The sequence below is a fragment of the Hypanus sabinus genome, chromosome 16, assembly GCF_030144855.1.
Source record: "Hypanus sabinus isolate sHypSab1 chromosome 16, sHypSab1.hap1, whole genome shotgun sequence".
In the NCBI taxonomy this organism is placed as follows: Eukaryota; Metazoa; Chordata; class Chondrichthyes; order Myliobatiformes; family Dasyatidae; genus Hypanus; species Hypanus sabinus.
In genome coordinates, this window is record NC_082721.1 from 4,026,742 (window position 1) to 4,043,716 (window position 16,975).

The window sequence follows — 16,975 nt, forward strand, 5'->3', positions numbered from 1 at the left end:
AATACAGACCCATATCTGAATCAGGTTTATTATCATTCACATATGTCATGAAATTCATACAGCACTGTGCAAACATCTTGGGCACCCTAGCTATATATATGTGCCTAAGATTTTTGCACAGTACTGTATATTGCCATGTCATTAGGATGTTTGAAGTAATATCACATATAATTATAGAGTTTGAAGCAGATCATTATTTTAAAAGAAATGAGATAAACATTCGATGCAAGGAATAAATACGAAATAGGGCAAATACCACAAAAACCACAAGCGTACTTAATCATATTCTTGAAGAAAACATCAAATCATTCTTACCTTAAAGAAATCATTTTGCAGTCAACAAATGTTTCCTTCAATTCACTGTTCCTAAACATTGTATTGAGCTGCATAAAATATATTTATTGTTTCAATTAGATTAATGTAGTTTTTGTCCATCAGAATAATTACAATAAATATTGTTTGGACACTTTACCTCCTGAGTTACAACAGTTGATGCTGATTGGTACAATTGGGATGTGTTGTCATGCAATGCTTCTATGAATTCCAAATTTGTAATACTGAAGGTCACGTTAAATTCAACTGGTGTTTGTCCTGCCATCAAGAGAATTGAATTATGAAATATGGCATTAACTGCATGGCTAATGTCTTTTACAGATCCACACAAAGAGTTAAAGCCCTCACTCAGCTTCTTCCCTTCCACCATCAGATTTCTGAAAGGTTTAAGCATGTACTGCCAGACTCAAGGACAGCTTCTACATTGCCGTTGTTAGACTATCGAACAGTTCCTTTATACGGTAAGATAAACTCTTGATCTCACAATTTAACTTGTTATGGTTGTTTACCAGTCCTGATGAAGGGTCTCTGCTCAAAGCAGAGGACAAAGAGATCTTGGGATCCAAGTTCATAGTTTCTTGAAAGTGGCTACGCAGGTCAATAAGTTGGTTAAGAAGGGTAATGGAATGTTGTCTTTTTTAGTCAAGGCATTAATTTCAAAAGTGAAGAGGTTATACTGCAAATTTATAAAACTCTGGTTAGCTCACATCTGGAGTACTGCATCCATTTCAGATCATCCCACTGGGAATCAAGGGATATGGGGACAAGACAGAAACTGGGTATTGATAGTAGATGATCAGCCATGATCTCAGAATGGCGGTGCAGGCTCGAAGGGCCAAATGGTCTACTTCTGCACCTATTGTCTACATGAAGGATATTGAGGCTTTGGAGAGAATGCGGAAGAGGTTTACCAGGGTGCTGCCTGGTTTAGGGGGCATGTGCTATCATGAGAGGCTGGATAAATAGGTTGTTTACTCTGGAGCAACAAAGACTGAGGGGAAATCTGATAAAAGTTTATAAGATTATGAGAAGATAGATAGAATAGACAGGGAGTATCTGCTTTCCAGGGTTGAAATGTCCAATTCCAGAGGGTATGCATTGAAGGTGAGAGAGGGATAGATTCAAGGGGGATGTGGGGATTAAGATTTTTACTCAATGAGTTGTGGATGCCTGGAATGTGCTGCCTGTTATAGTGGTAGAGACAAATACATTAGAAGCTTTTAAGGGACATATAGATAGGCACATGGATGGAAGGAAGATGGAGGGAGATGGACGTTGTGTAGATAGGAGGGAGTTAGTGTTTGGGTGTTTTGATTTGCTATTTAGCTGGTTCAGCACAGCATTGTGGGCTGAATGGCCTGCTCCTGTGCTGTACTGCTCTATGTCCTATGTTCTAAAACATCGACTCCTTAATGCTTTCTATAGAATCTGCATGACCGGCTGAGTTTCTCTAGCATTTTGTGTGCATTATCATTGTTTACTGACACTTTACTTTCTCCATAGTTATTCCATTTTATTCTGCTTTCTGTTATCATTTTACCTTGTACTTCCTCAATGCACCATGTAATGATCTGCAAAATCTCCTTGTGCTAGTAAACTTTATGTATTGCAGTATAATGCTGCCAGAAATCAGAATTTCAGGGGGTATTGAAGGAGAGAGTGGAGAATGTGGAACCAGCTACCACAAGTTGAGATACCACGACAGCAAAGCAGTTAGCACAAAGCAGTACAGCACTAATGATCAGCAATCAGGGTTCAATTCCTGCCACTTTCTGTAAGGAGTTTGTACTTTCTACTCTTAACTACGTGTGTTTCCTTTCGGTGCTCCAGTTTCCTCCCTTATTCCAAAGACTTAGGGTTAGAGTTAGTAGGTTGTGGGCATGCTATGTTAGCACTGGAAACATGGCGACACTTGTGAACTGCCCCTAGAACATCTCGCACTGCGTTGGTTGAAATGATGCATTTCAATTGATATTTTGATGCACATCTGAAAAATAAATCTAATCTCATTTTTGTGTTTGATGGATCAGAAGGGAGAAAGGTAGATGGAAAAGCAAGGGGAATGAGTGACGGACATACACCCACAAAATTGTGGAGGACAAGTGACGGATTGGCATACACCAACAAAATGTTGGAGGACTTCACGTTGTCAGTCAGCATCAATGGAGAGGAATAAACAATTGACATTTTGGGCTGAGATCCCTCAACAGGACACTGTTTCATCAGGATAGATATAATTTTTTTTTTTGTTTAGGTACCCCACAGCCAATCTGTAAATAGAATAAAATCGCACATAATGTAAACTGTGAAGAAACAAACATACCAATTATTGGAGGAGATCTAGTATTATGAGGATTAAAGATTCACTAAAGATTGTGAATTAATTGTCACCAGGTAATCAAATTTCATGCCACCCTATAATATTCCCTGTTTCATCCAAACAGAATCTCTCAGGGCAGCTTCATATTAGAAGAGGGATATGGCATGCATTTTAGAATTTCTTGAAAAGATTTCTAAATTTTGTAATGACCAAATGCGTGATTACAAATACAGCGCCAAAGAAGAATGCAACTGTAAATGTTTCTGCAGAGAAAAGGCAAATGAGTTGATCTGATTTTCAGAACGTAGATAATCTAATGTGTAGGTAGAGAATCCAATCCTATTATCAACAGAGATGCAGTTGTCTAGAAGGAGACAAGAAATTAAAAAAGGCAAAATGAAGAAGATTATAAATTCAGCTGTGAGTAAACAGAGAGCCTCTACAGACCAAAGTCACTGGTGAATCACTGAAATGGATATGAGAATGAAAGGACAAAGCCATTACCCAAGATTTTGAAATATGAATATTCTGAAAAATATTGGCAATATCTGGAGCTGTATTGATTAACCATAAGGACTTTGAACCTAGATTATTATCTCCTAGATGAGAGATACATCAACTGATTTGATTGACATGATCCCTGAAACAAATCATATAAGGTCACATAAAGGATGAGATGCACATTTCCGGATCTTCTGACACATCCGCTCTGCATGAAATATGGAATTTGCCTTTGACACTATCACATGGCAAAATATGCTGACATAATTCCACAAATACTCACAGATTCATTAACAATTCTAAACAAAACAAAATTATGGAACAAAATAGTAATTGGCCTGGAGATTGGCCGAAGTAGGAAATTACATGAAAAATTGAATAAAGAAGATAACGGATTGAATTAATACATTCTCGATTTGCAAAAAGGACACAGGATTTGGTCTTCACCAATCTTGATGGCTCTGTCCTCTCGGCATGCCAATTATAGTCAAAAAACTCTACTAGTTTAAAAAGCCTTTCCAAAAAGGCACAGGATTATGAAACAGCTCTTCCAGAAACTTGTAACCTATTAAAATTGACTGAGGATGAAAGAAAAAATTGTTGTGAGTAATTTAGAATTGGTGTTATGTATCTTGGATGTAAATATCAGAAAAATGTCAGTATATTGCCATGTGATGGTGTCTAAGGCAAACGCCATGATCATTGCAAGTCAATGTGTCAGAAGACACGAAAATGTGTATGTGTCTTCCTTTATGTGGCTTGTGGTCAATTGCGCCTGCTAAAAGCAAGCAGAAGTCATTATCTAAACAGCTTCTGGTTTATGAACAATTAAAAATGTGTTTTCTGTCAGAGAGCAAAGTTTTCAAGCCATTGATTTCTCAGGCAACCATGAGCCTTTGTGTTTTCTGTGATATGATCTGCACCCACGAGAGCTCATCAATCCACAAGTATCAAATGATGGCTTGTAGAAAAAGGTAGATTCAACTATTATTAGCATCAACAACAGGGAAAAATATCTTATAAAATACAATAGAAACCCATACTCACCAGGGATAATGTGTGGGGGAATCTCTCTATAATCTGGAAACAATGAAAAGTAAGTTGTCAGAAAATGTATTTGCAGTTCAACCCACTTGTTGGATAAGACCATAAGATATAAGAGCAGAATTAAGCCATTTGGCCCATTAAGTCTGCTCAAGCATTTCATCATGACTGATCCAATTTTCCTCAGTCCCAATCTCCTACCTTCTCCCCAAATCCCTTCATACTGTTACCAAGCAAGAACCTATCAACTGCTGCCTTAAATGTACATAAATACTTGACCTCTACAGCCACAAGCGGCACAGATTTCCACAGATTCTCCACTCTCAGGCTAAACAAATTCTTCCTGATCTCCATTCACAAAGGACACCCCTACATTCTAAGGCTATGCCCTCTGTTCTTGGACTCTACCAACAATGTCATCACATCCACTCTATCAGGGCCTTTACCATTCAATATTTCAATGAGGTCATGCCTCATGGTTTTGCATTCCAGTGAATACAAGCCCAGTGCCATCAAACGCTCTTCATATGACAAGCTATTCAATCCTGGAATCATTTTCATGAACCTCCTTTGAACCCTCTCCAGTTTCAGCACAACCGTTCTAAGTCATGGAGCCAAAAACTGTTCATAATTCTCCAAGTGAGACATCGACAGTGTTTTATAAAGTCTCAACATTACATCCTTATTTTTATATTCTAAACCTAGTGAAATGAATGTTAACAGTGCATTTGCCTGACTCGCCACAGAGTCAACATACAAACTAATCTTCAGGGAATACTGCGCAGGGACTCCCAAGTCCCTTTGCATCAAAGTGTTTGTATTTTCTCTCCATTTAGAAGATATGTCAACCGTTTCATTTCTTCTACCGAAGTGCAGGATCATGCACACCCGGAAACTCTATTCCATCTGCTATTCATTTTGCCATTCTCTTAATATGTCCCAACACAGACACCTGTGGAACAAAACTAGTTACTAACAGCCAACCAGAAAATGCTCCCTTTATTCCCACTCTTTCCCTCCTGACAATCAGCCATTGCTTCATCTGTGTGAGAATATTTCCTGTAATACCATGGGCTTGTAGCATAAACATTTTCATTTGTGGAACCTTGTCAAAGGCATGAAAATCCAAATACACAACATTAACCAATTCTCCTTTGTTGATCCTGCTTATTATTTCTTCAAAGAATTCCAACAGATTGTCAGGCAAGATTTTCCCTTGAGGAAACCATGCTGACTACAGCCTATTTTATCATGAGTCTCCAAGTACCCTGAGATCTCATCCTTAATAATCAACTCCAACATCTTCCCATTCACTGAAGTCTTAATAATTGGCCTATAGTTTCCTTTCTTCTGCTTCTCTCCCTTTTTGAAGAGTGTAGAGACATTTACAATTTTCTAATCTTCTGGCAGCATTCCAGAATCTAGTGATTCTTGAAAATTCATTACTGATGCCTTCACAGTCTCCTTAGAAACCTCTTTCAGAAACATGGGGTGTACACCATCCATCCCAGTTGACTTATCCACCTTGAGAGCTTTTCGTTCCCTGGGAACCTATTCCCTAATTAAGGTAACTTCACACACTCTATGACCCCTGACATCTGGAACTTCTAGCACTCTGCTAGTGTCTTCCATTTGCCTGAAGCAAATGCTCATTAAGTTCATCCCCATTCCTACGTCTCCACCATTATTTTCTAGTAGTCCAATGTCCAGATTCTCCTCTCTTCTACACGTTATATATCTGAGGAAATTTTTTGTATCCTCTTGAACATTACTGGCTTGCTTCCTGTTATATTCAACTGTTACCTTCTTAATAACCTTCTTGTTGCCTTCTGTTGGTTTTCAAAAAATTTCCCAATACTCTGACTTCTAGCTACCTTTTGCTCTATTCAGTTTTTTGCTGGCATTGACTTTTGTTGTGAACCACGGATGTGTCATCCCTCCTTAAGAACACTTCTTCCTATTTGGGATGCATTCATCCTGTGCTTTCCAAGTCAGTTATTTAATATCGATCAGCATTTGAGCAAACATTAAATATTCAACATTGCGGACTCTGGAAAATGATCAGTTTGACAAATTCAGCTTAATTTTGGAGTTAACATATATTTTTAAAGTTTATACTGTAAATTTGTCACAAGTTAAAAAGACTTCCTTGTTGCTAAGGATACACATTCTAGACTTCCTCTGCTTTAGTTGCCAATCACTGTAAGGTTAATCAAAAAAAATGCCTGTTCTTTCCAGGCCTTTACTTGAGGCCTGAACTGTATGCTATTGAGCTGCTGAAGGCCTTATCTGGGTTTGTGAACTTGCACCACATTGTGGTGCTGTGCAGGTTATTTCCTTCTACAGATTGTGTGTAGTAGAAGACAAGGTTGCACATGAACAAATATCTGCAGAAGTACCATTTACGTAGAGGCTGTGCTTCTCCAGATCGTATGATCCAAGTGTTGACATGTTGCTTGTCTCCTCTTTAAATATATCATAGACACGTTCTCTGTCGATGCCTTCCTTCAGGGACTCATTTTTGAAGGAACAATTAGCTGTCACCCTTGTGCTGTCATTCATTACCGTTCTGCAGAAATGGGAAGAAGTTCAGGAAAATGGTAAACTCTTTCTGGTACAAATTTCATTACAATGTTAATACGATCACAGTGAAAATGTCCCTATCTTGTTGTTAAGAAAATTTGAAACAATGGCCAGCATATCCCTCTGTTGTAATCAATATGGATTTGGATATGTTATTAGGGGGAGACACCATTTCATATTGGTGGATGCCACTTCTATTGCTTATTGCTTGAACTTCACGTTAGAACTTGTGTGGAATTTATTTTAATTATATAATATGAATGCAGTAATGTGTTACCTGAACGATTCAACGGCACATTCTATAAATGTTCTGTTGATTTTGCTGTTCTTGAAAAGATCTGTGAGCTGTGGGCAACAACAAATAATGAGTCAGAAGAAATCATCATGACTTAACGTGGAAGTGATGTGTCAACAGAAACCTAACAGATGCCACTCACTCACCTCGGCTGAAATCATGCTCGCCTTTTCTGTTGTGTTTGATTCAATTTCTTCAGGCGTCAGCTTGTTTACAACAAAAGTCACGTTGTAATAAATAGGGTATATGTGCTTGACAGGAACTGTGGAAGAAGTGGACACAATTTATTAGTTGTAAATTATGGAGGGCTATGATCCCATTGCAGGATGGATGTGGCCGTTCAAAGACTTTGTGTTGGCTGGATGAGCCAAAGGGCCTATTTCCACACTGTGCTTTTCTATGACTCTGTGCACGTCTGTGCCATATTTCCGAAGCTCTTTCCTATTGCTGGAACACTGAACAGATTTAAAACAGAACAGAGAAATATAAATGTAATCTGACGTAAATATATCCTTCATTTGGTGGGTGGAATTCCTCACCAACATTCAGGTGGGAGGATTTGTCAATTGTTCTTTATGAAACGGAAATAATGTCATTATCAGAAAGGATTTTAGTTTATGAAGAATTAAAACCATGCTTTTCTGGCAGAGACGGAAGTTTTCAAGCAATTGATTTCTCAGGCAACCATGAGCCTTCATACTTTCTGCGACACTATCAACTCAAAGGAGAGTTTATCAATTCACAAGAATCAAATGATGACTTGGAGAATAAGGTAGATGCAACTATTGTTCGCATCAACAATTGACAAACATATCCTTTAGAACAGAATAGAAACCAATACTCACCCGTGATAGCGGGTGGGGGTATCTCTTGGTAATCTGGAAACAAAGAAAATTGAGATGTCAGGAGATGCATTTGCTTCAGCGATAGTAAAACAAACTACCATTTCTATCACATCAATGGGCAGCTGTGCAGACTTTAAATGTTCAACTTGGAGGACTTTCTTTAACGATTAGTTCCACAAATTCAGCTACCATTTATTTTTAGAGTTCATCCTGATAATTTGTCCCAAAGTAACAAGATTAACAAGTTGTCATGAATACACATTATAGACATCCACTGTTTCTTGACTCCTGAACAATTGGCAATTGAGCAGTTAAAGGCTGTGTGTGGTTTTGTGACTTTGCACATCATTGTGGTCCTGTGACCTCTGCAGGTTATTTCCTTCTACAGATTGTGTGTAGTAGAAGACAAGATTGCACATGAACAAATATCTGCAGAAGTACCGTTTACGTAGAGGCTGTGCTTCTCCAGATCGTATGATCCAAGTGTTGACATGTTGCTTGTCTCCTCTTTAAATATATCATAGACACGTTCTCTGTCGATGCCTTCCTTCAGGGACTCATTTTTGAAGGAACAATTAGCTGTCACCCTTGTGCTGTCATTCATTACCGTTCTGCAGAAATGGGAAGAAGTTCAGGAAAATGGTAAACTCTTTCTGGTACAAATTTCATTACAATGTTAATACGATCACAGTGAAAATGTCCCTATCTTGTTGTTATGAAAATTTGAAAGAATGGCCAGCATATCCCTCTGTTGTAATCAATATGGATTTGGATATGTTATTAGGGGGAGACACCATTTCATATTGGTGGATGCCACTTCTATTGCTTATTGCTTGAACTCCATGTTAGAACTTGTGTGGAATTTATTTTAATTATATAATATGAATGCAGTAATGTGTTACCTGAACGATACAATGGCACATTCTATAAATGTTCTGTTGATTTTGCTGTTCTTGAAAAGATCTGTGAGCTGTGGGCAACAACAAATAATGAGTCAGAAGAAATCATCATGACTTAACGTGGAAGTGATGTGTCAACAGAAACCTAACAGATGCCACTCACTCACCTCGGCTGAAATCATGCTCGCCTTTTCTGTTGTGTTTGATTCAATTTCTTCAGGCGTCAGCTTGTTTACCACAAATGTCACGTTGTAATAAATAGGGTATATGTGCTTGACAGGAACTGTGGACGAAGAGGACACAAATTATTAGTTGTAAATTATGGAAGGCTATGATCCCATTGCAAGATGGATGTGAGTAGGCTCTTTAAATGGTTCAGCACAGACTAGATGGGCCGATGGGCCTCTTTTTGAGCTCTTTTCTATGTCTCTGAGCACGTTTGTGCCACAGTTCAGGATCTGCTTTCCTTTGCTGGAATGCTGAACAGCAGACAGAGAAATGCAAATGAGGTAGACAGTCCCTTCCTTTGTTAGTGGAATTCTTCACCCACATTTCGGCAGAAGGATTTGTCAATTATTCCTACTGAAAGTGAAGGAAGTTATCATCAAAACTGCTTTTCTTTTATAAACAAAGAAACATGTCTTTCTGTCAACAAGCAAAGTTTTCAGACCATTCATTTCTCAGGCAACCATGAAGCTTAGTGCCATCTAAGTCGGCTCATCAATTTTATTGCAATTGAATGTTTTCCTTTACTCAAAGGAGAACTCTTCAGTTCACAGTTATCAAATAACGGACTTGGAGAATACGTAAATGCAACTGTCATTAGCATCAATAATAGGCAAGCATGTAGAATAGAAACCTATACTCACCGGTGATAGTTGGTGGTATCTCCCTGTAACCTGCAAACAATGGAGATATAATTGTCAGAACACAATTGCAATGTAATGCAGCAGTTCAATGTCAGCTATTTATTATTATATAGAATAGCTGTGGTAAAGTCTTTAGATCCTCAACATTGGTGTCTATGCTATTTCCATCATTTCAGTAACATGTATCTAAGTTTTTACATTTTTTGGAAGAAATTTGAATTTGAAGTTTGCTCACAGCACCTTGGAGGAATAAAATATTTTTTGTTGAGTTGCCAAAAACAGTAAAACAGTCTTGTTTGCAGTTGGCTTTAATGGGCAGATTTGTGAATCAATTCACAATTTTTCAGTACTTTTTAGGACATTGGTCCTTCCTGATCTGTTTATAGAGAAGCCCCTAACTGTTTAACATTGATGAAGATTTAAAGAAAATTTCACTACTAGTTATTTGGAAATGGCAAAGTGCATATTGAAATGTGAGTGAAGCCCTATGTGTATGGAAGTAAGTTAGTGGATTGTCCCATGGTGGTGTCCATGGTCAGTGTGCAATAGTGAGAAGGTAAATATTAGGTTGTGTCTGTGTCTTCCATTTGGTGGCTCGTCTCATGGAGAGTGCCAGTCAGTGTGAACGGTGAAACACTCATGATAACCTTGTTAAAGTTCTTTCATCATGTCTACAAAATGAAATTATTCAACAGAACTCAAGGTGTTGCCAACATAGTTTTTTTTAGTGTTTTCTATTAATTTAACTCAAAATTGTCAAGGTCAACAATCTGTTGCCTTGGAATCACATTCTAGACTTTTGCTGTTTCATTCACTATAAACTATCTGTCAGCCAAGAAAAATATGTGTTCCTTCCAGAGCTCACTTGAGGCCAGCAGTTGAGCTGCTGAATGACTTGTGCAAGTCTGTTGTCTCGCACCTCCTTGTGGTGCTGTGACCTTTGCAGGTCATCATGTACATTAGACTGCATGGAGTTGAAGACAAGGAGGTACATGAAAGAATGAGTGTATAAGTACCATTTACATAGAGGCTGTGCTTCTCCAATTCATATTGCCCAAGTCTGGAAATATCATTGGTCTTCTTTTTAAATATATCATACACATATTCTCTGTTGGCTCCATCTATGTCAGACTCATTTTTGAATGAACAATTCACTGTCACTCTGGTGCTCTCATCCAGTAATACTCTGCAAAAAATGTAAAAGAAGATTTTCCAAAGTGATTGACATATTTCTGCAAATGAATTTTGATGTTTCTATGCTAGAACAAAAACTTTGCTAAAGTTTAAATTCAGGAGCTGAATTAACCATCGGTACTTTTCGCAGTGGGGATTTTTGTCATTTCTGCCTGATTTTGTTGGCGAATATCCCTTCAATTTTCTTTTGGAATGTGGCATTTTTTTCTGTTTCACTACTCTTACATCATGATTCAAGAAGATTGATTTTTGATAAATTAGTGTAGGTGTTCCTATGTGTTACCTGAATGAGTAGACAAGGCATTTTTGAAATGTTGCATTGATGCTGCTGTTCAGGAACAGATCTGTGAGCTGTAGAGCAAAAAAGACAATGGCGCGTAATGAGTGAAAGCAAAGAAATGATGAGGTAAAAAATCAGCAACGGATTAATGTTCTCCTCACTCACCTCAGCTGCAATCACATCTGCCTTTGATTTAATTTCGTCAAATTTTGGATTTTTTACAATGAATGACAGGTTGTACTGAATGGTCATCATTTCCTGAGGTGGAACTGCAGAAATAGAAAACAAATTTTATCGGTTGTTGATTATAACAAGCGTACCAGATTTCAAGAATTGTTTCCCATTGTTGGAATGCTGCACAGTTTCAAGATCAGATTGGGAAATACAGATATAATCTGAGGGATATGATTGTTGGAATTTGTCAGTGGGATTCTGCACCTAGATGTTGGCCAGAGAATTTATCAATTATTCCAGGCTGAAGTGATATCCTTGAGTCAAAGATATCGCACAAAAACAGGCCTTTCCTATTATCTTCCTCATGCTGGACTATTATTCTGCCTATTCCAATTAAAGCTGTAGCTATTAAAACTTCGATTTCATTGGAAACAGATCTAAATTTTTATAGACACTGCATCATTCCATGTATTCATTCTCAGAGGAAAATTGAGACTGAATATTGTTGTGATAGACCAAAAAATGACAAAGACATGATTACACGAGGATAATATTGCAGAAAAAAGTTTGTCATAATTTGTCCTGAATGGAAAGAATTGCACAAACATATCCAATAACTACAATAAGCACAGACTCACCAACAGTAATAGGGAACTCAGTATAATCTGCAAAAAAGGAAAAATTGTAATCAAAAACACAATTAAGCTGCTGAAAGACTTGTGTGCATTTGTTTTTTAAATAGAATAACAAAAATATTTAGAATAGACCGTTCAATGCCTTTTCATTCTTTATATTCATAGTCAATGCTCTCCATAATATTTTATTGCATGCATACACATCAATAGCATTACTGCCAAGTATCCAACCCTATGCAGTTCTATTCTGATACAATAATTAAGGGATTTTGTGTGGGTTGCCTTGCACCTCATTGTGGTGCTGTGGCCTCTGTAAATCATCTCCTTCTATAGATTGTATGTAGTAGAAGACAAGGAAGGTACATGAACAAATATCTGCAGAAGTACCATTTACGTAGAGGCTGTAGTTCTCCAAATCGTATGATCCAAGTGTTGACATGTTGCTTGTCTCCTCTTTAAATATATCATAGACACGTTCTCTGTTGATGCCTTCCATCAGAGACTCATTTTTGAAGGAACAATTAGCTGTCACCCTAGTGCTGTCATCCATTACCGTTCTGCAGAATGGAAAAGAAGTTGAGAAAAAATGTTAAACTCTTTTTGGTACAAATTTCATTTCAGGGTTAATAAGAACACAATAATCACAATGAAAATGTTCCTGTCTTGTTGTTATGACGAGATGAAGGAATGGCCAGCACATTCCTCTGTTGTAATTTATATTGACTTGGCTGTGCTATTAGTGGGAAACACTATTTCGTAATTTTTGGAATTACTTCTTTCATTTCTTGCTCGAACTACATAGCAGAACATTTGTGGAATGTATTATAGTCATTTAATATAAGTGCAGTAATGTGTTACCTGAATGATTCAACTGCACATTCTATAAACGTTGAGTTGATTTTACTGTTCTTGAACAGGTCTGTGAGCTGTGGGCAACAACAAATATTGCGTCAGAAGAAATCATCATGACTTAACGTGGAAGTGATGTGTCAACAGAAACCTAACAGATGCCACTCACTCACCTCGGCTGAAATCATGCTCGCCTTTTCTGTTGTGTTTGATTCAATTTCTTCAGGTGTCAGTTTGTTTACAACAAATGTCACGTTGTAATAAATGGGGTATGCGTGCTTGACAGGAACTGTGGAAGTAGAGGACACAATTTATTAGTTGGAAATTGTGGAGGGCTATGATCCCATTGTAGGTCAATGGGAGTAGGCACTTTAAATGGTTCAGCATTATCTAGATAGACCAAAGGGCCTGTTTCTGTGCTGTAGTTTTGTGTGACTCTGAACATGTCTGTACCACCTTTCAGAAACTGATTCCCATTGTTGGAATGCTGAACAGTTTAAACAACAGACAGAGAAATACAAATGTAATCTGAAGTAAACATTTCCTTCCTTTGGTGAGTTTAGGCAGAAGGATTTCTCAATCATTCCTACTGAAAGTGAAGGAAGTTGTTATCAAAACTGCTTTTCCTTTATAAAGAAGGATACATGTTTTTCTGTCAGCGAGTAAAGTTTTCAGGCCATTCATTTCTCAGGCAATCATGAGGCTATCTACTCAAAGGACAGCTCAAGTCAAGTCTGGTCAAGTTTATTATCATTTAACTATATACAGGTATATAATGCATATAACCAGATAATGTATATAGAAATGAGACAATGTTTCCCCGAACCAGGATGTAAAACATACATAACACACAATAACTTATGAAGGTATGGATAAAATCTACAGATGAATCACATATAAATAATAAACTAGAGTGCATTAATTCTAAACACGCACACAAAATGCTGGTGGAACACAGCAGGCCAAGCAGCATCTACAAGGAGAAACACTGTCGATGTTTCGGGCCGAGACCCTTCATCAGGACTAACTGAAAGGAAAGGTACTAAGAGATTTGAAAGTAATGGGGGGAGGGAGAAATGCGAAATGATAGGAGAAGACCAGAGGGGATGGGGTGAAGCTAAGAGCTGGAAAGGTGATTGGCAAAAGTGATACAGAGCTGGAGAAGGGAAAGGATCATGGGACTGGAGGCCTCAGGAGAAAGAAAGGGGGGGGGGGGGAGCACCAGAAGGAGATGGAGAACAGGCAGAGTGATGGGCAGAGAGAGAGAGAAAAAAAAACAAACTAAATATGTCAGTGATGGGGTAAGAAGGGGAGGAGGGGCATTAATGAAAGTTAGAGAAGTCAATGTTCATGCCATCAGGTTGGATGGTATATAAGGTGTTGTCCCTCTAACCTGAGTTTGGATTCATCTTGACAGTAGAGAAGGCCATGGATAGACATATCAGAATAGGAATGAGACGTGGAATTAAAATTTGTGGCCACTGGGAGATCCTGCTTTCTCTGGCGGACCGAGCGTAGGTGTTCAGCGAAACGGTCTCCCAGTCTGCGTCGGGTCTCATTAATACTAAGTACTTCAAGAAGTTAATCTACGGAATAGATTAACCAGTGTCACTTCAAATACGATGCGGCCCGGAGTTCAGAAGCCTAATGGCCTGGGGGAAGACATTCTTTCTCAGCCTGACTATTCTTGTTTTTATGTGTAGTGGTCTCGTGCCTGATGGTAGAATGTTAAAGAGGATGTTGGATGGATGGGTTGGATGCTTAATAAAACTAAGGGCCCTGCATATCCAGCTCTCCTGATAAATGTATTCGATGGATGGTAGGAAGACCCCTGTGATCCTCTCAGCTGTTCTCACAGTACTTTGTTGGGACTTCTGGCCTGATGCACGACTGATTCCATACCAGACGGAGATGGAACGTGTCAGGATGCTCTCAATGGTGCTCCTGTAAAACAGAGTTTAAATGTGGTCCTGGGGAGCCTTGCTTGCCTCAATCTTCTTAGAAAGTGGAGGTGCTGCTGTTCCTTCATGTTCAGGGAGGTGATATTAATGGACTAGGTGAGGTCATCTGAGATGTGAACTCCCAGGAATGTGGTGCATTAATTCTCTCTATGGGGGAGTCATGTATTCACCATGAGAGATGGTTCATCTGCACCTTCCTGAAGTCCAGAATGACTTCTTTTTTCTCCCCCATGTTCTGGCTTAGGTTGTTCTTCTCACACTAATCCACCAGTCGTTTCACTTCCTCTCTATATTCTGTCTCGTCATCGTTCTTGATGAGGCCAACCACTGTGGTGCCATCCGCAAAATGGATGACACGGTTTGAGCTGGACTCTGTGACACAGTCACGTGTCAGCAGTGGGCTGAGCACAGAGGTTTGGAATGACAGTTCTGGGCAAAATGGGACAAGAGATGTTGCCGCCCGCACGGACTGACTGCGGCTGTACTGTTAAGAAGTCGAGTATCCAGTTGCAAAGAGAAGTGTTGAGACCCAGTGAGGACAGTTTCCCCACCAGTTTCTGGAGTATGATGGTGTTGAACAGCAAACTGTAGTCCATAAACAGCAGTCTGACATATGAAACCCCATTTTCCAGAAGGGACAGGACAGAGTGGAGGGCAGAGGCTATTACATTGTTGTAAGTGTCAATTCATGAGTATAAAATGATAGACGTGGAGAATAAGGTAGATGCAACTGTTATTAACATCAACAATAGGCAAACATATCCTATTAAAATATAATAGAAACCCATACTCACCAGTGACAGTAGGAGGGGATATTTCCAAGTAACCTGCAAACAACGGAAAAGGAATTATCAGAAAACACAATTGCAATTTAATGCAGCAGTTCACTGTCAGCTATTTATTATTATATAGAATAGCTGTGGTAAAGTCTTTAGATCCTCAACATTGGTATCTGTACTATATCCATGATTTCAACAACACACACCTTTTTCACATTTTTGTTGAAAATATTTGTTTTTGACCTGTGCCCACAGCACTTTAAAAGGATAAAATATTTTTCCCAAGTGTTAAACAGTAAAATAGTTTCGTCTGAAGACAATTTTAAGAGTCAAGTTTGTGAATTAATTCACAATCTTTCTGAGACGATCCATTACTCTAGAAAATTGTAGTCTATCCTGATCTGCTTGTAGAGAAACCCCAAACTGTTCAAAAGTGTTAAAGATTTCAAGAAATGGCAATGCATATATTGGACTATGAATGACCCTGTGATGTATGTGGAAAGAATTTACTGTATTGTCCCATTATGGCATCCATGATCATTGCAACGGCCAGTACAGAACTGGCGACAGAGTTAATTTTGGAAGTGGGCATGTGTCTTTATGGAGAGTGCCACCAGTCAGAGAGACTGGGAAAACAGGATGAGGAAAAATCTTTCATAGTGTCTACAAAATAAGATTATTCAATAGAACCCATGATACAGGTCATAGTTTTACCCAATAATTTCTCTAAAATTTGACAAGATTAACAAACTGTGGCCATGGATACACATACTAGACATCCACTGTTTCATTCACCATGGACTGTGCTGTCTGTCAAGGAAAATGTCTGTTCTATTCCTGCCTCAGTTTTGAGGCCTGAAGAGTCAGTAGATGAGCTGCTGAAGGACTTGTGTGGGTCTGTTGCCCTGAACCAGATTGCGGTGCTGTGACACATGCAGGTTATTATCTACTATGGATTGTGAGAAGTAAAAGACATGAAAACATGAAGGATGGGTGGATAAGTACCATCTACAGAGAGGCTGTGCTTCTCCAATTCATATGACCCAAGTTCAGACACATCACTGGTCTTCTTTCGAAATACTTCATACACATGTTCTCTGTTAATGCCTGCTGTATCAGACTCATTTTTAAACGAACAATTTGCTGTCACTCTGGTGCTGTCATCCATTACCTCCCTGCAGAAAAGCAAATTAAGTTCTTCAAAATGATTGACATATTTCTACAAAATCAATTTTGAGTTTCTATCCCAGGGAAACATTTTCCTGCTGTTTCGATTCCGGAATTGAATTAAAGAATGGTATACATAGGTCTTTCACTTTCTTGCACTGATACTGTTGCGAACATTTGTATTTTTTGGGATATGCCAAAATTTCTCTACTTCAGTATTCTTATATCATGACTCAAGTAGAAATTT

The 16,975-nt window shown here is 38.5% G+C and overlaps 1 protein-coding gene and 1 long non-coding RNA gene across 2 annotated transcripts in view; one reads left to right on the forward strand and one right to left on the reverse strand.

Annotated features, from left to right (window-relative positions):
• Positions 1 to 9,087, reverse strand: part of LOC132405771 (mucin-16-like) — a 28,072-nt gene extending 18,985 nt beyond the window's left edge. The window contains exons 1-10 of the mRNA XM_059990783.1: positions 8,988 to 9,087; positions 8,824 to 8,891; positions 8,363 to 8,532; positions 7,922 to 7,954; positions 7,223 to 7,338; positions 7,059 to 7,126; positions 6,598 to 6,767; positions 4,202 to 4,234; positions 473 to 591; positions 316 to 383 (exon numbers count right to left, since the gene is read on the reverse strand). Coding sequence (XP_059846766.1) covers positions 316 to 383; positions 473 to 591; positions 4,202 to 4,234; positions 6,598 to 6,767; positions 7,059 to 7,126; positions 7,223 to 7,338; positions 7,922 to 7,954; positions 8,363 to 8,532; positions 8,824 to 8,891; positions 8,988 to 9,002 — 860 coding nt within the window. The 5' untranslated portion in view covers positions 9,003 to 9,087. The remainder of the gene's footprint in view (positions 1 to 315; positions 384 to 472; positions 592 to 4,201; positions 4,235 to 6,597; positions 6,768 to 7,058; positions 7,127 to 7,222; positions 7,339 to 7,921; positions 7,955 to 8,362; positions 8,533 to 8,823; positions 8,892 to 8,987) is intronic.
• Positions 1 to 16,975, forward strand: part of LOC132405772 (uncharacterized) — a 160,275-nt gene that overhangs the window by 16,079 nt on the left and 127,221 nt on the right. The window contains exon 2 of the long non-coding RNA XR_009515962.1: positions 707 to 794. This is a non-coding gene — a long non-coding RNA (uncharacterized LOC132405772). The remainder of the gene's footprint in view (positions 1 to 706; positions 795 to 16,975) is intronic.